Consider the following 21,756-nt stretch of genomic DNA (forward strand, 5'->3'; position numbering starts at 1 on the left):
CACATGAATTTGAAGTGCTTCACTGTCTGAAAAGGCCTGCTGATACCCTGCAAAAGTTGACTTTTGAGGCTTCTGAGTTTTTTCATAATTGATCTTATTCCATAGGCACTTCTTCTAGAGATGTTACCATGTCCCAAATATTGATTGGTCAGTAGCAAAGGATTATTATTGGCAATCTTTTATATGTAGGATAGGCTGGACTTGCAGGCAAGGAAAATATTCCTTTGGGATCCAGATAGTAGAAAATTAATCATGGGGTCGATCCCACCACTGGCAAATCCAGAAGACTTCCAAATAGAATAGGAACAGAGTCCAAATCACAAGATCTATGATTTGTTCTGACTCAAATAGAACCTTTGTAAGCTACCTGGGGTCACAGAGAGTGAGTTGGAGGTCATATAAAAGTCTTAAATAAATGAATAAATAAATCTAATTCAACTGCCTTCTTCCATTGTGAATTTTGATGTCTCCAGTTAGTTGATTTAGCTGGCAGGCCTTGGCTCTGAATTATATGAAAAAAATGTTTAATGGAACTTGAAAGGGGAACTTCAGCTATTAATTCAAAGAAAATGTGCACTTATTGAAGAAACATAGCTTATCGTGATTGCAGCTTCCCTAAAAATACCTGAGGTTTCCTTAGTAGTGGTGATTGCCCCATTCAGTTCATGCAAATCTTATGAAACCCCCCTCTGCCCCCACATTTCTCCTGGCCTTTTCCTATGTAAGTCTGGATCCACAAAGTATTTTCCCAACTGCCTTTTTCCTACCTACATTTTTGTCCTTCAATTTGACTGATTTGATCATCTAACCTTAGCTTGAAAACTGATGCAATTTGCAAGACCTTCGAAGTAGTATTTTCAGTCTCTTTCTGGATATACCTCCAAGTATAACTCAGCTTAAGAGAGATGTGTACTTTTCTCAACGGATTAAATGTACCGTGAGCAAAAACCTTTCACTTCCTTTATGCAACTGTGCTATGCCCAGAGGCATAACTGAGAAGAACAGAGAAGTGGCATCTCTCTATTGCTTCAATGGAAAATTTCATAGCGTATTTTATCTCGGAATGGGACAAAGTGCCATGGCCAATTCACAGCTTTTGGACAAACCAAACTGCACCATGGCCAACTCATCATGGCCCACTCATCATGGCCAACTCACCATGGAACAACTCACTGCAGGACAATTCAACAATTCACTTTAATTATTTAAAATCATTTAAAAATTACTTTAATTTTTGTCATTCACATTTCATTTTGTCGCTCCAGTTACATCCTTTCTTTAATAATTCTATTCCACCATTTCTTCGATTAGTGTAACTCCTGTCTCTTGGCGAATTGTCCCAGGGAGATTTGGCTACGGAGAGTTGGCCATGATGAGTTGGCCATGGCACAGTTTGATTGGTCCAAAAGCAGAGGATTGTTTCAGTGTCAATCAATTAACCTACTGAATTAGATTTCACAGATGAGCCATCAAATAATTCTTTTACCAATCAGATCGCCTCTCCTATGTCCTTTGCCGGGGTCCCACCACATCTTTGTGAAAATGGTTGCCATTCTTTACCAGCTAGTCTTTATGTATGAACCATGGTGGGCTTGAATCCTTGCCCCTTCTCTGATACTCCGCATGGTCTACCACTATTTCAAAAGGAATCAATCAATCAATCAATCAATCAGAATAATGTTGGAAGGACATTGGAGGACTTGTGGCCCAGCCCCCTCCTCAAGCAGGAGACTCTACACAATTTCAGATAGGTTGGCATCCCAGAATTCATCTTTCTCTGTTCTATGTACTAAAGCACAGGACTTCTACACTTCCAATCTATAGATCAGGGTAGAAGGATCGCATCCCTTCTGATCAAGATTGTTTTCCTGTAGAATGTTTGTTATGAGAATGGCTAATATTATTTCTGTGGATGGAATTGAAGACTGCATGGACATTGTTATCTGGGGTGGAAAGGAAACATCTCCAGGGATACCCCAAGCTCAAAGAAACAGTTGGAGCAGGACGTTCTCTGGCCTACTACCTGCCCAACGTTTCAGCCAAGAACCTCAATTTAGGAAATCACCATTAATTTAATTTAATTTAATTTAATTTAATTTCGAATTTATATACCGCCCTTCTCCCTGAGGACTCAGGGCGGTGTACAGCCAAGATAAAAAACATAGAATACAAATATTAAAACATTTAAAAATATATATAAAATTTGGCCCAAAAAATTAAAATCGCAGACTAATTAAAAGGATTTAAAAATTTTAAAAATTTCTTCTTAAGCCAACCCGGCTTGCTGAAAAAGATAGGTTTTCAGGGAACGACGGAAGGCATTGAGGTCCTGGATTCTCCTTATCTCTGGGGGCAACTGATTCCAGAGGGTGGGAGCCCCCACAGAGAAAGCCCTCCCCCTGGGGGCCACCAGCCTACATTGTTTGGCTGATGGCACCCTGAGGAGGCCCTCTCTGTGGGAGCGCACGGGTCGATGGGAGGTCATCGGTAGCAGCAGGCGGTCTCGGAGATAGCTAGGCCCTATGCCATGGAGCGCTTTAAAGGTGATAACCAACACCTTGAAGCGCACCCGGAAGACCACCGGGAGCCAGTGCAGCTCGCGCAGGAGTGGTGTTACATGGGAGCGCCATGTTGCTCCCATCACTACCCGCGCTGCTGCATTCTGGACCAGCTGGAGCCTCCGGGTGCTCTTCAAGGGGAGCCCCATGTAGAGAGCGTTACAGTAGTCAAGGCGAGAGGTGACGAGGGCGTGAGTGACTGTGCACAGGGAATCCCGATCAAGAAAGGGCCGCAACTGGCGAATCAGGCGAACCTGATAAAAGGTCCCCCTGGTAACAGCCGTCAGATGTTCCTCCAAAGACAGCTGCCTATCCAGGAGGACTCCCAGATTGCGAGCCCTTTCAGTGGGGGCCAAAGACTCGCCCCCAATAGTCAGTGATGGAGTCAACTGACTATATCGGGATGCCGGGAGCCACAGCCACTCAGTCTTGGAAGGGTTGAGCCTGAGCCTGTTCCTCCCCATCCAGATCCGCACAGCCTCCAGGCACTGGGACATCACTTCAAGGGCATCGTTGGGGTGGCCTGGGGTGGAGATGTACAGCTGGGTGTCATCAGCGTACTGGTGGTATCTCACCCCAAAGCCACGGATGATCTCGCCCAGTGGCTTCACATAAATGTTGAACAGAAGGGGCGAGAGGACCGATCCCTGCGGCACTCCACAAATGAGAGGCCTCGAGGTCGACCTCTGCCCCCCTGCCAACACAAACTGCGACCGGTCGGAGAGAAAGGAGGAGAACCACCGTAACACGGTGCCTCCCACCCCCAACTCTTCCAGCCGGTGCAGCATGATACCATGGTCGATGGTATCAAAAGCCGCTGAGAGATCTAATAGGACCAGAACAGAGGAATAACCCCTGTCCCGAGCCCTCCAGAGATCATCGACCAACGCGACCAATGCCGTTTCCGTGCTGTGCCCAGACCTGAAACCTGACTGGAACGGATCCAGATAGGATGTTTCCTCCAGGAATTGTGGAAACTGTTGCGCGACCACACTCTCAACAACCTTCGCAATAAAGCGAAGGTTGGAGACAGGCCTTGAAGGTGGATAGAATATCAAAACAGGACAGAAATTTGAGATTGCACTGTAGGTCAGTTTGTGGTTTTAATATCTTGAGTAAAAGGAGAAAAATAAACGAAGCAATGTTGTCATTTCATACGTTGCAGACGTATTGGAAAAACTCGGGAGGATCTTCAGCCAATATAGCATACGTGCACCCTTCAAACCCAAAAATACACTAAGATCTTTTTTATGAACAAAGACAAAGGGATTTTATGGGTGACAAGATGATTCTGTCCAGAATGCTCACAGGTTTGAGGAATTTCTGGTTTTAAAGTCATCAGTAAAAAGATCTCTTCTTTGCAGGAATTGTTGACCTCTGACTCAAGGTATCCCTTGGAATCATCTGTCCTGCTGTTACACCTGCTGGAGGTTTTGTACGAGAAACCCTATTGCCATGTCTGACCAACCCTCTATCCATCATCCTTGCCTATCCTGACTTTTGGATCTTGTGAATCCTTTAGTCCACTGGCCACTTTTAGAGAGAAGCAGTCATGCTCAGATCTGCTCAAAGGAAGCCATGTTTCTTGAATAAAGCCAGATCCACGGTTGCAACCTGAGAGGCTAGAAGATTCAGAGAAGCTGCCCGCTTACTTAACTGAAGTACGAATAAAAAATAGGAAGGAGCTGTACTTTGCAGAGAGATATTTTGTTTAATTTTGCATTATGTAAGGATTGTATAATCTTGTATAAATACAGGAAGAGATGCCAATTGTCCATGTGCCCAGGTTTTGCACCCGGAACGGTAGCGTTTGCCTTGAAGACAGAGACTGGTTGGTTCTTCACATGATCTGATCTGGCTTCCGTTTTGGTGTCGGGGGCAAAAAGGCCACACCCCCAGCCCTTCCCTTTTCTCCTGAACCTCCCTGTTCTTCTCTCTTAATCCTAGATATCCAGCCTCCCCATCTCAGAGGGGTATAAATAAGTGCCTGCTTCCATCCTGGGCTACACTTTGCAGGCTGAAGAGAAGATTGCAAGATGAAAACTCTGCTGCTGTCCTTGGTGGTGATGGTGGGATTTGTGTACCTGGTCTCAGGTAGGGCCACAAAGCTTTGATCTTAGGTGACAATCAAAGAAAAAAAAAAGGCGGGGGGAGGCAGTGGGAGGTATGATATTTGAGGTAGTTGTGCTCCGTTCTGGTGGTGGGACTTTCTCCCTGTTCTGCACTCTATAAGGAGGGTCCATGGGAGCCTTTGGGAGAGAAGAGGAGGTGTCCGTTTGGAGAGAAGCCCATAGCTGAGACAGTGGCTGTTCCAGGCTGGAATTCTGGGGTAGACTGCCTCTGAAAGTAGAGGCTCCTTTGTGTAGTGAATTCTGCCATGGCACATTTTGCCAGACCAATTCTTGAATACAGCTCATCTGCCTGGAATCCACACTGTTTGTCAGACATTAATACAATTGTGTGGGTCCAGAGGTATTTGACGACAAGAGTCCTCCACTCCTCTGCTCACAATAGAATGCACCACCAGGTGGATTTTTATGCCACCAGGCTCAAAATTTTGGGCTTAGACAGCTTAGGACTACGGCACCTTCGGTCTGACTTAAGCATAGTACACAAAATTGTCTGCTACAACGTCCTACCTGTCAATGACTACTCCAACTTCAACCTTAATAATACAACATAATAATTTTAAATTGGGGTATTTTAAATTTGTGGGGTTTTAAATTGAGCCAAATTTATTTAATTATTTTAAATTTTTAATCGATGTTTTGTCTTGTGTTTTTAAATAGGCTGTACACCGCCCTGAGTCCTTCGGGAGAAGGGCGGTATAGAAATAAAATTATTATTATTATTATTATTATTATTATTATTATTATTATTATTATTATTATTATTATTATTATTTGATTTTTGTATGGAAATTTTCACAGCTGACCGTAGTATTAAATGATCTATCATCTAATAAATAATAAGATTGCAAGATCGGAAAAATAAATATCCAAATAAGATTTCTATGTTTTATTTCTCTCATCTAGGAGATAACCGGACATGTTACTCAGACACTGGAATTCTCTGTTTGGGGACTGAAGAGTGTGCAGAAGGGGAGAACCTATGCTATAAAAAGATAACTAAGGAAGGTTTATTGCGTAAGCACAGTTCTTATCTTTTCTCACAGCTTTTCTTCTTGAACCCAAACTAGAGCTCCCAAATGCACCTGAGAGTTGGAAGTCACGTAGCACCTGTCTGTGCCCTTCCTGGGTTCCCTTGTGGTCATGGCCTGTTGCCGGACACTCTAAGGAATGCAAGGAAAGGGGGGCTTGCACTGGGGAGCCCCGTCCATCCCAGAAGCAGCCCAGACTGGAGGGGGAAACCTTCCTTAGAGAAAGGGGGAGGGAAATGCTGGGAGAGCTGAAAGTTTCTTCTGGAATTGAGGGAAATTGGATGAAGCCATGAAACTTCCAGGAAAGGTGGAATTGCCCCTGAGTCATGTCAAAACGTGGGACTTTCCCAGAAATCTCTTCTTTATTCATTTACTCCTGAGTACTGATTAGAGGAGAAAGGAAGTCAGCCTTCCTACTGGGAGGGAATCCATGAATGTGTTAAAAGTGGGTTTACCGTTTTGTTCAGCCACAGCCACAGGTCTGTTCTTTGGTATTTTTTTTAAAAATAATCATTCTGCTTTGTGCTTCCTTCACAGGAATTAAAGTCGTCAAGGGATGTGGCTGCCCTAGTCCAGGAGAAAATGAGAAAGTTACGTGTTGCGCAACTGACAAGTGCAACTGCTAGATCTACAAGGGGCTAAATTCCTTGAGTTTTGCTCTCATCCATCATGGGCCATCCTTGAAAATTTATGCTCCTGGCCTTTACCACCAGATGGTCCATAATCCCCTTCCCCCCTGCTGTCTTTGACACCTCATCATCCTTCCCTTTTCTCTTGTTCTCTAAGTTTCCTTCTGCTAGTTCTGTAGTTTGAGAATCAAATAAACATCAGCATTCAATTCAAGTGTTTTGATTTATTAATTTCCCCCTCAAAACTGAACATTCCTTTCACAAAACCCACAGTTAGCGAGTCTTCCTCCGGGATCCAGCAGGCAGTGATGCTGGGGTGAGCAGGAATAGGTCCAATCCCTGTTGAATCATGGCTTGGATTGCCTAACGGGGTTATAACCTTACATTCACACAGGGCAAAGAAAGAGGAGAAACCCACAACGGAGTCTTTCCTCAGTGAAACCTGAGTCCAACCCTGCTCCTTCCCTCCCTTTCTACTCTCTGGGGCAAACTGAGAGGAAGAGGAAGATGCCTTGAAAGAGAGGAGGGGGATTTGGGGTGAAGGATGGCAGGCCCCTTCTCCACCACGCCCACCTGAAAGAAGAAACATCTTGATTCAACAGTTGACTCTGAAGGCTGTTCTCAAGCTCTCTCAGTCCTGGGTTCAGGTTTTGGCAATAACACCAGAGATCACCTAGGTGGGCACTGGAGCTGAGTGGGAATTTTTCTTCTTAAAAAAAATCATTTAATTTGATTTAGAGACATCCTGGCTCCTGTTCAACTCTGTATGGGCACCACATAGCATAGAAAGAGAACAATAAATACACATTGCAAGAACAACAGTTGGCAAACCTTGTTCACAACATAACCGTGTCATAGTTGGGGATCGAGTGCCTAAGGGGATCGAGTCACCCCTGCCCAATGCCTGGGAGAAGGTTAGGGCTTGAAGGACCTCCAAATCACCAGGAAGTGGGAGCCACCAGGTTGTCCCTCTTTTTTTGATGATCTGGGTGAAGCCACTGGGGAGGGTTATCTGCCACCTCAGGTCAGGTGGGAGAAAGAAAAGGCAATGATGCCAGCAAACCAATAAAGCCCCTTCCCCAATAATGGTACTAAAGCACCCCCTCCCAGTATCCTTGATGTGCCAGAGGTGAGAGATCTGTCAGTGCTGAAGAAACGTCTTGAATGAGAAACTATCAAGTGCCGTTGCCACATTTGGGACAACCGAGACCTGGATGAATGAGAATCTCCAGAGGTATGGAGACCTGCGAAGGATGGTGCCTATAGAAGGGGAGCTGGTGTGATGGATTGCAATGATGTAGTCCTTCCTTGTGTTTGTGTGCATGTCTTTGTGTGTGTATGTGTGTGAGTGCATGTCTGTGTGTAGAAACAAGAGGCTGCCTGTCTGTGAGTGACAAAACCACTATAAAGCAGTGATATTAAAAAGAGGAATGGATCTGACATTACTTCAGTGGGGATGATATTCCATAGGGCGGGCACCATGGCAGAAAGGTCCAGTCTCTGGGGTCCCACTAGATGTAGCTTCTTAGCAGACAGGACCCACAACGTGCCCCTTCTGCTGGATCTGATGGGAGGGGCAGATTTAATTAGGGGGAGACAATCCCACAAATAACACAAACTTCTGGATGCTCTTCCAAGGCATGATGATGGATCAAAGTTCTCCCAGAACCAGGCACTTCACCGTTCTCCACCTCCTACATCACACCCATATTCTGAAAAAATCCATCTGATGGTTCTGAACTGATCTTCAAGATCCTGGAAATCCAGGGCTGATTTGTATGTTTCAAATGGTTTTTGCCAGGCTAGAATTAAGGAGAACCCCAACCTTCATATCCCCCAGACTGTCCTTTCATTTTTAGAGCTCTCCTTCTGAATACCTTCTTGCAGACTTGGTTGGACGATTATTAACTTAGCAAAAGAAATAGAGCTTCCTTTGTAGATTTGCTACATAGTTTGTGTTCCTTAAATACTCCTAAAAGATATTCAGGTGAGAGCAGCCAAGCTTTCATCTTGCAATTGTCTCTGTAGCTAGCAAAGTGTAGCACAGGATGGAAGAGGGCACCAGAAGTGGGTTTCAAATCCCAGCGCTCCCCGTTCACAATTGAACCAGGGTGAACTGGTAACAACACTGGAGGGCACACATTATACCTTCAGGTTCGCCTGATTCACCAGTTGCGTCCCTTTCTGGATCAGGACTCGTTACACACGATCACTCATGCCCTCGTCACTTCCCGCCTGGACTACTGCAACGCCCTCTACATGGGACTCCCCTTGAGGAGCACCCAGAGGCTCCAACTGCTGCAGAGTGCAGCCGCGCGGGTGGTTATGGGAGCGACGTAGCACTCCCATGTAACACCTCTCCTGCACGAGCTGTACTGGCTCCCGGTGGTCTTCCGTGTGTGCTTCAAGGTCTTGGTTACCACCTTTAGAGCGCTCCATGGCTTAGGACCTGGTTATTTATGGGACCGCCTGCTGCCACCAGTAGCCTCCCACCGGCCGGTACGCTCCCATAGAGAGGGGCTCCTCCGGGTGCAGAGAACCAAACTCTGTCTGAATTGCCTTTGGTTGTCCTGAGTCTTAGCCTGGCAACTGAAAGCTCCTCCAGTCCTCTTACAAACTATCTCTCTGAGTGGCAAAACCACCATAATGCAATCATATGAAGAAGAGGGATAGAGCCAATCTTACTTCAGTGGTGGTGATGTTCCATTTATGTTGGCATCATGGCAGAAAAGTCCAGTCTCCTGGGTTCCCACCAGATGTAGCTCCTTAGCAGACGGGACCCACAACAGGCCTCTTCTGCTGGATCTGCTGGGAGGGGCAGATTTAATTGGGAAGAAGCAGTCCCACAAATAACACAAACTCCATGCCAGGAAAGGCTTTCAAGGTAATAAAAACTACCTTGCCCCCGAAAGTAAACTCGTAACCAATGCACCTTGTGGATTGGAGGGGTGGAGTGTGTCATTTGAGGGGCACACATGATTGCTTGTGTCCCCACATTCCACAGTAGCTGATACTTCTGGATACTCTTCAAAGGCATGTTGATGGATGAAGGTCCTCTCTGGACAGGGACCTCAACAGTCTTCCCTTCTTCTCCCACATCACACCCATATTCAGAAAACTCCACTTTTTTTTATTGAAAAGTTTTATAAGAAATACAAACAATTTTCTCCCCCCCACCCTTTCCCCTTCCCCACATAATAGAAATTGTACATTTTCTTATACATATACATGTTTCCCTTAAAGAAAGCATTAAAATAAGACATTTAAATTAAATTTGGAGTTGCTCTTCTTCTCTTTCTTCCCTCATTCCACAACAAACCTTCTTCTCCTCCTTTCTTTCCCTTCCCTCCCTCCTCTTCTCTCCTACTTTCTCCTGCCTCCTCTCCCACCTCATCCTACTTCCTTTTCCTTTCCCCCACTTCTCTCTTCTTTTCCCCTTCTCCCCTTCACTCCTACTCCTGTCCCCTTCCCTTCCCTTCCTCCTCTCCTTTCTTCCATTCCTCACCCTCCCTCTCCTCTTCCTACCCCCTCCTCCTCTCTCCTTTCTAACTTCTTTGCTGTGAAATATTTTCCTCCTTTAGTGTCTGAGCAACTCCTATATTCTACTCATAGATACTTTCTTCTGCTAAAACATTTCTCTATTCACCACTTTCCTCCCCCCATCCCTTATCCCACCCTCCCCACCCCCCTGACTTCCCAGAGCAAAAACAGGGTATAGCATCTAACAAACATATGCTAAAATAAACTAACTAATTATAAAGTTCAAAACTCCCACATGTTCTTTAACTCCCTTTGCTCCAATTCATCAACCTCCCTTTTATAAATTCTCAAAACCAATTAAATTAAATTCATTCTTCCTACTTATAAAAAAAACTTTTTCTTGATGTATAATCCGATACTTTAGCAGTCTTACAAACAGTAAAAATCATGAATAAATTCCATTTCTATACCCTCGAACATCATTCTTTTTGAACATTACTCCCTAGTGAAATTCTTTAACATTAATCCTCCTTCCTTCAAAGAAAAAAAAAAAAAGAAAAATTTTTCATCTTAAAATCTTACACATTTTATCTCATATATCTTTTAAAATAATATAGTCTTATGTTAAACATTTTAAAAATCTCTTAATATCTTAAAAACACTTATTTACCAAATATAAATTTTAAAATCTACAGGAGGATGTCTTTCAAATTTTCAATTAACCGTCTTAATACCTCTAACTTTTTAGAGAGCAGCCCTTTTACTATCCAAAACTAATTATCATTTTGCAATAAAATTCTGAATTTAACATTAATCCTCTTCGCTTCAAAGGATTAGGCATCTTAAAAGCTTATACAATTTATCTCATATATCTTTTGAAATAATATAATCTTATGTTAAACATTTTAAAAATCTCTTAATACCATTAAAACACATATTTGCCCGATGCCAATTTCAAAATCCACAGGAAGTTATCTTTCTTAATCTTCTGTTCTTCTCTTCTTTCTATACTTTTTCCAATCCTTTTTTTTATAAATTCTTTCAACTACCCCCCCAATTTTATTTTTGAAACTTTTAAAATGGTGATTTGAGGTTGATGTTTCTGAAATACTCGCTCTCTTCTTGAGGTCACGTTTTCTAACTTGAAATCCCCATTTCGTCTCTTCTTGCTTGTATAATCATTCAGTCCATTTCTTTGTCCATATAGCCAAAATTTGTTGCCATAAAGATTGTCAGCTTGCAATAAAGAAACTGTTAAGTTGGGTGAATGAGGATGCAGCAAGCCAGAGTAGTGAGTGACAACAGCTCTTTATTATATAGTGAGAACCCAGCAACTGACCCAGGGAGCCAGCTCCCTTTATATACCTTGCAGCTGTGGTGGTCAGCCAATCAGCTGATGGTCAGTTATTTCAAACTTCCCGCCAAAGAAACCTATTTACATAACACTCCTCCCCTCCCAGAAGTCACTTAGGGTGTTATCTGCATACAAAGTCTCTCAGGTGACTAGGGCGTGTACGGATCCTCGTTGACCTGTGCAGTTCAGTCGGAGGGGCGGCGTCGAGCAGGTCGGAGGGACTCTCTGTTTCTCCCTGCTCCGCCAATGGAACCTCGGAGACTTCTTTGTGGGCGGCGACCTCCCCGGCAGCCTGGACCTCCTCGATGGGGCAGCGCTGGATACCAGAATCCTCAGCTAAGTCCTCCGCTCTGCCCGGGCTTGTAGTTTGTGTTTCTGGTTGGTAGTCAGGGTCAGGGATCGGCTCATCGAATCTGTCCTCGGTGTCTGCGGTTACTCGTTTCCTCAGTTGATCAATGTGCCTGTGCCAAACTCTCCCGTCCCCCATGTCTACCCTGTATGATTTGGGCCCCGTGATTTCGGCAATGGTTCCTGCCTCCCAGAGTGGGCCCTTCCCGTAGTTCCTGGCATGGACCGGTGTTCCTATGGTGAACTCTCTGAGCTTCCTCTCCCCCACCTTGAATGCTTCTGGGGAGTAGTTGGGGTTGAGTCTGTCTAGTACCCCTCGCAGTTTCCGCCCCATTAATAGCTCCACCGGACTTCGGCCTGTGGCTGTGCAGGGTGTGGAGTGCTGTGCTGTTAGGAATTTGTCTACCCTTTCCTGCCAGTCCCCGGGGCTTAACCGTGAGAGGGCCTCCTTTGCTGACCTCACAAATCTTTCAGCCTGACCATTACTAGCCGGATGAAATGGGGCCGAAAGGACATGTCTGATCCCTAGTTCTGCTAAGTACCCCTCGAATTGCGTCGCGGTGAATTGTGGCCCATTGTCTGACACTAGGATGTCCGGTAATCCATGGATGGCGAATAACTGCCTGAGCTCCCTGATGGTTGCGTCGGTGGTAGTGGCCTTCATTAGTTTAATCTCCAGACACTTGGAAAATGCATCTACTATGACCATGAAGGTCTGTCCGTGAAACGGGCCAGCAAAATCTATTGGATCCTGGACCAGGGTCCCTGGGGTCTTTCCCACTCCCTCACGGGCGCTGTTGGCGGATCTGATCTGGACTCCTGGCAGGGCTGGCATCTCCCCACCCACTCGGTAATGTCTGCATCCATATTGGGCCACCAGACGTAGCTCCTGGCTAGCCCCTTCATACGTACAATCCCAGGGTGCCCCTCATACAATAGTGTTAATACTTTTTCTCTTAGGCGCAAAGGAATAACAACCCAATCGCCCCATAGTAAACAACCCCCTTGCATTGTTAGTTCATCCCGTTTTCCCGCGAACTGTTTAAATTCCCCGCTCTCAATCTTTTCCGGCCACCCCCTCATGACCCAACTTGTGACTGTCCGGATCATGTGGTCTTTGGTTGAGGCTCTCGCAACCTCAGCTGATGTTATGGGTCCCGAGTCCAATACGTCTATCAGCAAGATGGGGATGCCGGGTGTGGGGTCCTCTAGGTTGTCGGGTAGTGGGCATCGGCTGAGTGCATCCGCGTTGCCCATGTCCGCCCCTGGTCGGTGTACCAGGCGATAGGAATATGCTGTGAGGAAGATGGCCCAGCTTGTCATCCTGGGTGATAGGGCTGCCGGTGTTGGTCGGTCTCCCGCGAGGAGGCCCAGGAGCAGTCGATGGTCAGTGATTAGGTCAAAGTCTCTCCCGAACAAGTATTCGTGGAATTTTTTCACTCCCGAAATGGCGGCGAGGGCCTCCTTGTCGAGCTGACTATAATTCCTCTCGGCACTTGACAGAGTTCGGGAGTTGTAGGCGATGGGCGCCTCCAGTCCATTCAGGAGTCTATGGCTCAGGACGGCTCCCACCCCAAACGGAGACGCGTCACAAGCTAGAACAAGGGGAAGCATTGCATTGTACTGGATTAGGAAACTCTCAGCTGATAGCAGTTTTTTAATGCCGGTGAATGCCCTGTCTTCGGCCTTCCCCCATTTCCAAGTGGATTTTTTGGCTAATAGTCTGTGTAGGGGTTCAGCCACTGTCGCCTTGTCTTTAAGGAAGATGGCGTAAAAATTTAATAGCCCCAGGAAGGCCTGTAATTCCGCTTTATCCTTGGGGGTGGGTGCTTCTTTGATTGCCCTGATCTTGCTCTCTGTGGGGTGTATGCCGGTGCCATCTACCCTGTATCCTAGGAATTTGACTGAGGGGACTGCGATCATGCATTTGTTTCTTTTTACTCTGAGTCCCGCGTCCCTGAATTTCCTTAGGACCTTCCTCAGCCTTTCCCCTAGCTGTTGCTCATTGTCGGCGGTAATGAGCACGTCGTTGAAATAGGGGACCACCCCGGGGATTCCCTGTAGTAACCGCTCCATGGTGCTTTGAAAAAGTCTGGGGGCTATGCTTACTCCAAACTGCAGGCAGGTGCACTTGAAAGCCCCTCTGTGGTTTACGATAGTCTGTGCTTCCGCGGTAGCGCCATCTACCGGCAGTTGCTGGTACGCCTGCGTAAGATCGAGTTTTGTGAAGATCTTGCCGGGACCCAGGGAATGCAGTAGGTGGTGGACGATGGGCACCGGATAGGCGCTCTGCTGCAGGGCCTTATTAATTGTGCATTTGTCAGGCTTTGGTGCTATCTTAAATAAACTTCATTCTCAAATGCAAAGTCTCTAATGAATCACTTTTATTTAAGAATAGAAAAATCCGACATTCCTGATTCAAGTTGCAGCCAAACTGGCCCCTCCTTCCAACCCCCTCCTCTTCCGCTCTCCAACCCCAATGTCCCATTGGCCATCATGCAGATCCATCTCTACATCCCGGCACGTTCTTTTCACAGGAATGTGGCCCCCACCCTCCATTACCCAGGTAACCCTATCTGTTGCATGCAGAAAACTAGGTAAAAGTTCATCTCAGCAATAAATCAACGCTTCTGCTCTCTGCTTCATTTCGTTCATGTCAGCGCTGGAAGAGAGCCTAATTTGGAACGCTGACATCTGGCCCCTCTCCCTTCACTTCTGCGACTTAACCTATCCCAAAGGGAAAACACAACGAGTATCATTAACCCCTCCTCGGCTGCGCACCCCCCCGGCTTTCCCGGGTGGTCTGCATGGAATTTTTCTATAAGGCGGTCAGCTTGGATGTTTGCGCTCTTCACCCAGGAAGCCTCTGACAACGGGTAGCCCTTCCATTTAATCAAGTACTGGAGGCGCCCCCTGTGCCATCTTGAATCAAGAATCCGCTGCACTTCGTAGTGCGTTTGGCCCCCAACAACCAGGGGCCCAGGGGGTTCACGTGGTGTTGGCCTTAAAGTAGACCCCACTACAGGTTTTAGAAGGCTACTGTGAAAAATGAGGTGAATTTTCCCCAAAAGCCGTGGCAACTGCAATTGCATTGTAACGGGGTTGATTATTTTTATTATAGGAAATGGTCCTATAAATTTTGGGCCCAATTTCTTGCTCGGGAGTCTAAGTCTCAAGTACTTGGTGGAAAGGTAAACTTTCTCTCCCAACTGAAATGGTCTTTGGGGAGTTCGGTGCTTGTCTGCTTGTTCCTTATAAGATTGAGCCGCCTTTGCCAGCGCCCTCTTAACATTCTCCCAAGTTTCTCTCAACAGTGCCATCCAGTCGGTCAAACTGACTGAGGAAGGGGGCTCCCTCGGGTACTCTGGCATGGGGACAAAATCCATGCCACTCACTATTTTGAACGGGGTTAGCCCCGTGCTGCTGTGGACAGCATTATTATATGCAACCTCCGCAAAAGATAGGAGGTCTGCCCAATTGGACTGCTGGTAGTCGACGTAGCATCTTAAATACTGTTCTATCATAGCGTTCAGTCTTTCTGCCCCCCCATTGGTGCTCGGGTGAAATGCTGAGCTGAGTCCTTGGGATGAACCTATGGATCGTAGAAACTCCCTCCAGAACTTTGCTGTGAACTGGACCCCTCTGTCGGAGATGATTTTCCTGGGGACTCCATGTAGGCGGTAAATGTGTTTCAGGAACAGTTTGGATAACTGACAGGCTGAAGGCAGTCCACTACAAGGTATGAAGTGTGCCTGTTTGGAGAATAAGTCTATTACAGTCCAGATCACTGTATTTCCACTGCTCCTCGGTAGGTCTACTATAAAGTCCATTGCAATCTCCTCCCATGGTCTTGTTGGCTCAACTACTGGTTGCAACAGTCCAGGTGGGCACCCTGGTCTTGTCTTCATCGTGGCACAAATGGTGCAGCTTTTTACATAACTGTCTACGTCCTTTCTCATGTGGGGCCACCAGAACTGCCTTCGTACTAGGTGCAGAGTCTTTAGGAACCCAAAGTGTCCCGCTGGTTTAACGTCGTGGCTCCTCTTGAGAATCAGGATGCATAAACTCTGTGGGACATAAAGTTTTGTCCCCCTCCATGCTAGTTCATCTCTTTTTGTCAAGAGATGTTGATTGTCCCGATACCAGGGGTCTGTCAGCGTTTCATTTTTTAATTTTGCAGTTAAGTCACTTGCAAGTTGGCCTTGCTGGTCACGTTGTTGCCGCCTGGTGATCACTTGGGCCGCAGCTTGGGTGGAGGGGATGATGGCATTCACTACCTGCTCCCGCTCACTGTTGTATTGGGGCATCCGGGAGAGGGCGTCAGCCAGGAAATTTCGCCCTTCTGGGATGTGCTTAAGCTCGAAATTGAAACGATTGAAGTATTGTGCCCACCGCACTTGCCTGGGCGACAGTTTTCGTGGGGTTTTTAGGGCCTCTAGGTTTTTATGATCAGTCCAGACTTCAAATGGTTTCTGGCCTCCCTCTAGTAGGTGCCGCCAGGTCAACAAGGCCCATCTTACTGCAAACACTTCCTTCTCCCACGCCGCCCATCACCTCTCCATATCGGTGAGTTTGCGGGAGGTGTAGGCGCAGGGTTGTAGATCACCTTGGTTGTTCTTTTGGAGTAACACGGCTCCTACTGCCACATCACTTGCGTCTGCTTGGATGACAAAAGGCTGTTCCAGATCCGGGTGTTTTAAGACAGATTCTTTCGTGAACAGTCCTTTTAGTGTCTCGAATGCCTGTTGGCAGGTCAGGTCCCACTGTAGGGGTTGTCCCGGGCGAGGTTTCATCGCTGGGCTTCCTGTCTTTAGGAGGTCTGTCAAAGGTTTGGCAATCTTCGCGAATGAGGGGATGAATTGTCTGTAGAAATTAGCAAAGCCTAGAAAACTTTGCAGTTGTCTGCGGGTGCGAGGGGGCTGCCATTGTAGAACTGATTGGACCTTGGCTGGGTCCATCTCTATCCCCTCGTTTGATACTCGGTAGCCCAGGTAGTCTAGCCGTGATTGGTGGAAATCACATTTTGACAGTTTGACATATAGGTTTGCCCGTAGCAGTTTTTTCAGGACTTGGCGGACGAGGGGTATATGTTCATCTATGGTCTCCGTGTAGATAAGAATATCGTCCAGGTAGACGAGGACCCCTTTGTAAAGGTGTTCATGTAAGACTTCATTTATTAACTGCATGAATACTGCCGGGGCTCCTTGCAATCCAAAGGGCATTACTTTAAACTGGAAACTACCCAGGGGGCAGTTGAATGCTGTTTTCCATTCATCTCCTGCTTTTATGCGTACTCGGTAATAAGCTTCTCGAAGGTCTAGTTTGGTGAAAATCTTCCCTTTAGCTAGGTGGGCTAGCATGTCTTTCATGAGGGGGAGGGGGTACAAGTTGTGTACGCAAACAGCATTGAAACTTCGAAAGTCGACCACCAGTCTCATGGAGCCATCCTTTTTCTCTTTAAACATGACTGGCGCCGCTACCCTTGGTTTTACTGGCTCAATAAATCCCCTTTGTAAGTTTTTGTCTATGTAATCCCGCATTTCCTGCATTTCTCGGGGCGTTATGGCATACATTTTAGGTTTGGGTAGTTTCGCTCCCGGGATAATCTCAATGGCACAATCGGTCTCGCGGTGGGGGGGCAGAATGTCACACTCGACCTTGCTGAATATCTCTGCAAGGTCTTGGTACTCCCCTGGGATCTGGTTTGCATTACAAGCGGTGGTGGGTGCGGCTGTCAATTGCTTTGCTGCACCTTCTGGGAGGGACCCTTGTGTTGGTGGTGTTTTCTTCTGTAGTGGAGGGCTGCTTTGGGGTTTCAGCGTGGGAGGGAATTCTTCTGGTCGGGGCGGCAGGGGTTGGGGCCTCTTTGAACTTACAGTTTTGTTGGGAATGGGGCCCTCCGCAGCTGGCGCACCCATCTCTGGGTTCCCTCCGGGCCGTCCGGGACTGCTCAGTGCGGTAGACTTCCTCTTCGGACTCCCCCTCGCTCTCGGTGTTTACGGCTTCTCAGTGCACGGTTGCCGTCCTCTGCGCTGTCCGGCTGAGCTGGGAGCCCTTCAGTTTCTCGGCGGCTTTTACAGACGACTCTTGGGCTCTTGCTTCGTCCAGGGCGATGTGTAGGGTCAGGTTTGACCTCGCGAGTAGTCTTCTCTGTAGCCAGCCATCCCTCACTCCGCAGATTAGTTGCTCTAGGAGCATTTCATCCAGGTCTCGGTACTCGCACTGGGTTGCGGCCTTACGCAGGGCAGCGACGTACTCGCTGATCGATTTGCTGTCCTGCTGAAGCCTTTGCTGGAAATTGTACCGCTGGACATACTTCGATGGTGTTGGGGCATAGTGGTCTTTCAGCAGGGTCTGCAGCATTGACCAGGAAACGTTGTGGACCGAATTTGGCTCTGACAAGGCTTCGGCTGTGTCAAATACCCGTGGTCCGCAGTGGCTCAGGAACAGGGCCTTCTTCCGCACATCCGGTAGCCCTTGCATGTCGTTCGCCACCATGAAGCACTCGAACCGGGACATGTAGGATCCCCACTTCTCTTCCTTGGGTTTGAATGGCGCTGGCGGGGTGTAGGCAGACATCGTTTCGGGATTCTCCTGTGCTCTGCTTGCTCGCCTGGCTGGATTCAGGGTGCAGTCTCCGGTCTCCTCTCTGAACGTGGCCTCAGCTCTTTTCTCTTGAGTGTGGCTTCAGCTCTTCTCTGCTTCTGGCCTCAAAATCCCACCTTCGTGGCCAATGTTAAGTTGGGTGAATGAGGATGCAGCAAGCCAGAGTAGTGAGTGACAACAGCTCTTTATTATATAGTGAGAACCCAGCAACTGACCCAGGGACCCAGCTCCCTTTATATACCTTGCAGCTGTGGTGGTCAGCCAATCAGCTGATGGTCAGTTATTTCAAACGTCCCACCAAACAAACCTATTTACATAACAGAAACTATTTGTTGCTTTTCTGTCATTTGAATGGAAACGTCCACCAAAACCTTTGTTTCAACTGTGCCAGCCTGTCTTTTAATCCTGACCATCTCTTGATCTTCCAAAAACAAATTCCTCTGAATGATTTCCTGCTGTCCCTCTAACAACTGCTTATATTTTCCCAAGCTGTTTTTTTGAAAAAGCCCTTTCAATTGTATCCAACAGGGCAGAAGTAAAAGAGTCTAGAAGTTCTTGAAAAGCCTGAACAGTCACGGCTTGGGAATTTGCTGATTCACCAGTCCTGTTGTCAGCCATATTTCAGCCACTTTTCATCCAGCTATCAGGACAACAATTCAACTCTTTTCCACACAGTATAAAAACAAGATTTTAGTTAAAGTCAGTACCAAATTCTTTTCCTCAGTACCAAATTCTCTTCCTGGCCGCTTCCACTTTAAAACTTTCTCTTAAGGTGTAATCCAGTAGCTGTATCACTGTTGCAAACGTTAACAAGCCTTAACAAGCACTTTCCCTAGTAGTTTCCTCCTCCCACCCTCAGGCGCCATTTTCTGCAGTTTAAAACGGAGTTAAAGTGTTACTTGCAAGTTTTCCTTTTTGTTTTCTCCTGATTTGCTCTGCCTGCGATCAAAGTAAAGATGTTAAAAGTCCCCCCGTTGATTTTCAGCAGATTTTGGTTGCAGCTTCTAGCTCCACTTTGGCGTAGTCATCCCTGGTCCGGAGCAGCTTGACAGGCTTCAATAGGGAGCCCACACCCTTTGCGCCCCAGGATTTCTCCTAGCGCACTTGGGGGGCTCTATCTCTGCCTGTCAACTCTTCTCTCTCCCCTTTGCCCGGGGAGAGGGTTCCAAGCCTCCAGACAGCTGTTTTTCGGCTGTTCTGGGGCTTTTACGGAACCGGGGATCGGGTGCTCGTAAAAGAGCATCTTCAAAGCTTGCGGAGCCAACTGGAAGTCTCCAGAAAACTCCACTTGATGATGCTGAGCAGATCTTCAACATCCTGGATAGCTGGAGCTGCGGTGTATATCTGAAATGGTGTGTGCCAGTCTAGACTTATGGAGGACATCAACTGTCATATCCCACACACTCTCCTTTCATTTTTATAGACCTCTTTCTGAATACTCTCATCCTGACCTGGTTGAATTGTTATTATCTTAGGAAAGGAATTAGAGGTTGTGCTTTACAACATGGTTTCTGTGGCTGAATACTCCTATAAGATATTCGTGGGAGCAGCAAAGCTTTCGTCTTGCGATCTTCTCTGCAGCCTGCAAAGTGTAGCCCAGGATGGGAGGGTGCCTTCCTTACACCTTTGAGATGCTGTCCTTGCAAGATTAGATTTCTAGGATTAAGAGAGAAGAACAGGGAGACTTGGGGGCAGAAGGGTAGAGAAGGGATGGTCTCTTTTCCCTCACCACCAAAGGGGAAACCAAGTCAGACCAGATGAAGAACCAACCGGTCCTTGTCTTCAAGGCAAACACTACTGTTCTGCGTGCAAAACCTGGGCACCTGGACGATTGGACAAACACTATCGTTCCGAGTGCAAATTTGGTCACCAGGACAGTTGATATCACTTCCTGAAGTTATAGAAGGCTGCAGAACGTGTGCAAAGTACAAACTTAAACAAAAGCTCTCTCGGCAAAGTTCAATGCCCCAGGTGTTCTAATCCCTCAGGTGATGACTCTGCAGCCTGCAAAGTGTAGTCCAGGATGGGAGGAGACACCTTTGAGATGTTGTCTTTTGATAAACATGGCCTCCTTTGAGCAGATCTGAGCATGAGAGGTTCTTCCCCAAACCAGTCTGCGGATGTGAGTCTTGAGTTCCGAAAGTCAGGATAGGCCCAGAAGAGAGACAGAAGGTTGGTCAGACATGGCAGTAAAGCTTCTGAAAGAGAACTACCAGCAGGTGCATCAGGGTACAGATAATGCCCACAGTGGCCTGGAGTCAGAGGTCAACAATTCCTGCAAAGAAATGATCCTTTTACTTGAGACATTAAAACTGAAATTCCTGAAGCATTTGGAGATCTAGAACGGAATGATCTTAACACTTGCTCATGAAAAGTTTTCATTACGGAGGCCTTCATGGAGCAATGCTAGCTTTCATTCTGCACTACGGGACATGGTCCCCCGATCAATTCAGATCAATTTCAGGAAAAGATCAAGGGTATCCTGAGATATTCTCATGAGAGAGACATAAACTGACCATTAGAAAGTTAACTAGGGAAGTAGAAGTAGAAATTGTAGTGTTTCCGATTTGGGCTTGGTCTTTCTTCCGATATGTTCCTATTCCATTTTCAAGTCTTGTTTATGTGCCAGTGGAGGGATCCCATAACTCTGATTGGGCAGCATGGAAAGAAATTCCTTCAGCCACAGTATTTCCTAGGGAAATTTGTGAATCTATCTGGGTTTTAGGAAAGGGGGAATCTCGCCTGGACTTCACATGAATTTGAAGTGCTTCACTGTCTGAAAAGACCTTCTGATACCCTGCAAAAGTTGACTTTTGAGGCTTCTGAGTTTTCTCATATTTGATCTTATTCCATATGCACTTCTTCTAGACATGTTACCCTGTCCCAAAAGTTGACTGGTCAGTAGCAAAGGATTATTATTGACTATCTTTTATATAGAATGGAATAACAGAGTTGGAAGGGACCTTGGAGGTCTTCTAGTCCAACCCCTTAGTGATGGCTAACTTTTTGCTATTGTGTGCCAGGAGCAAGAGGGGTGGTGGTGTCGCATGCACGCTAGTCCACACCCATAATTCTATGCGCCCTGCCTCTACACATGCGCGCATGACCCCCCTCGCTCTCCCTGCTCCTGGCACGCGATGGCACGGTACGCCTGTTTTTTTGCTGTCCCCAGTCTCCAGAGCCTTTCTAGGAGTCTGGGGAGGGTGAAAACGGCCTTCCCCACCCCCCCAGAGGCACTCCAGAGGCCAGAAACAGCCTAGGGTGAGGGGTGGGGAAGGCTGTTTTTGCCCTCCCCAGACTCCTAGAAAGGCTCTGGAGGCTGGGGAGAGAGAAAAACAGGCCATCCCCATGCCCCCAAGGCCCTCCGGAGTCAGGAAACAGCCTGTTTCCCTACTTCTGGTGGGCCAAGAAGGCCCAAAAATCAGTTGGCCGGCGTGCACATGCGCACTATGAGCTGAGCTCACATGGTGGTATACATAGCACAGGTAGCTATGTATACCACCTGTGACATGCATGTCATAGATTCGCCATCACGGTCCTAGGGAAATTTGTGAATCTACCTGTGTTTTAGGAAAGGGGGAATCTTGCCTGGACTTCACATGAATTTGAAGTGCTTCACTG

General features: G+C 46.9%; 1 protein-coding gene across 1 annotated transcript; it reads left to right on the forward strand.

The window, feature by feature from the left end:
* The first annotated feature begins 4,585 nt into the window (after window positions 1-4,585).
* On the forward strand, window positions 4,586-6,452 carry LOC139315564 (toxin 3FTx-Dis4-like). The gene is made up of 3 exons (XM_070941953.1): window positions 4,586-4,652; window positions 5,594-5,704; window positions 6,256-6,452. Exons 1-3 carry the CDS (start codon window positions 4,595-4,597, stop codon window positions 6,342-6,344), a joined length of 258 nt encoding a protein of 85 aa, XP_070798054.1. The 5' UTR covers window positions 4,586-4,594; the 3' UTR covers window positions 6,345-6,452.
* Window positions 6,453-21,756: the final 15,304 nt, after the last annotated feature.

This window comes from Pituophis catenifer, unplaced genomic scaffold (assembly GCF_029215685.1).
Source record: "Pituophis catenifer annectens isolate HBS135680 unplaced genomic scaffold, rPitCat1.0.hap2 SCAF_3, whole genome shotgun sequence".
Classification (NCBI taxonomy): Eukaryota; Metazoa; Chordata; class Lepidosauria; order Squamata; family Colubridae; genus Pituophis; species Pituophis catenifer.

What these genes read in the sequence shown, in the direction of transcription:
- LOC139315564 (XM_070941953.1), top strand. Translation starts at nt 4,595, where the DNA reads ATGAAAACTCTGCTGCTGTCCTTGGTGGTGATGGTGGGATTTGTGTAC. An exon ending in ATTTGTGTACCTGGTCTCAG is followed by an intron (nt 4,653 to 5,593) that starts GTAGGGCCACAA and finishes TCTCTCATCTAG; the next exon opens with GAGATAACCGGACATGTTAC. An exon ending in AACTAAGGAAGGTTTATTGC is followed by an intron (nt 5,705 to 6,255) that starts GTAAGCACAGTT and finishes CTTCCTTCACAG; the next exon opens with GAATTAAAGTCGTCAAGGGA.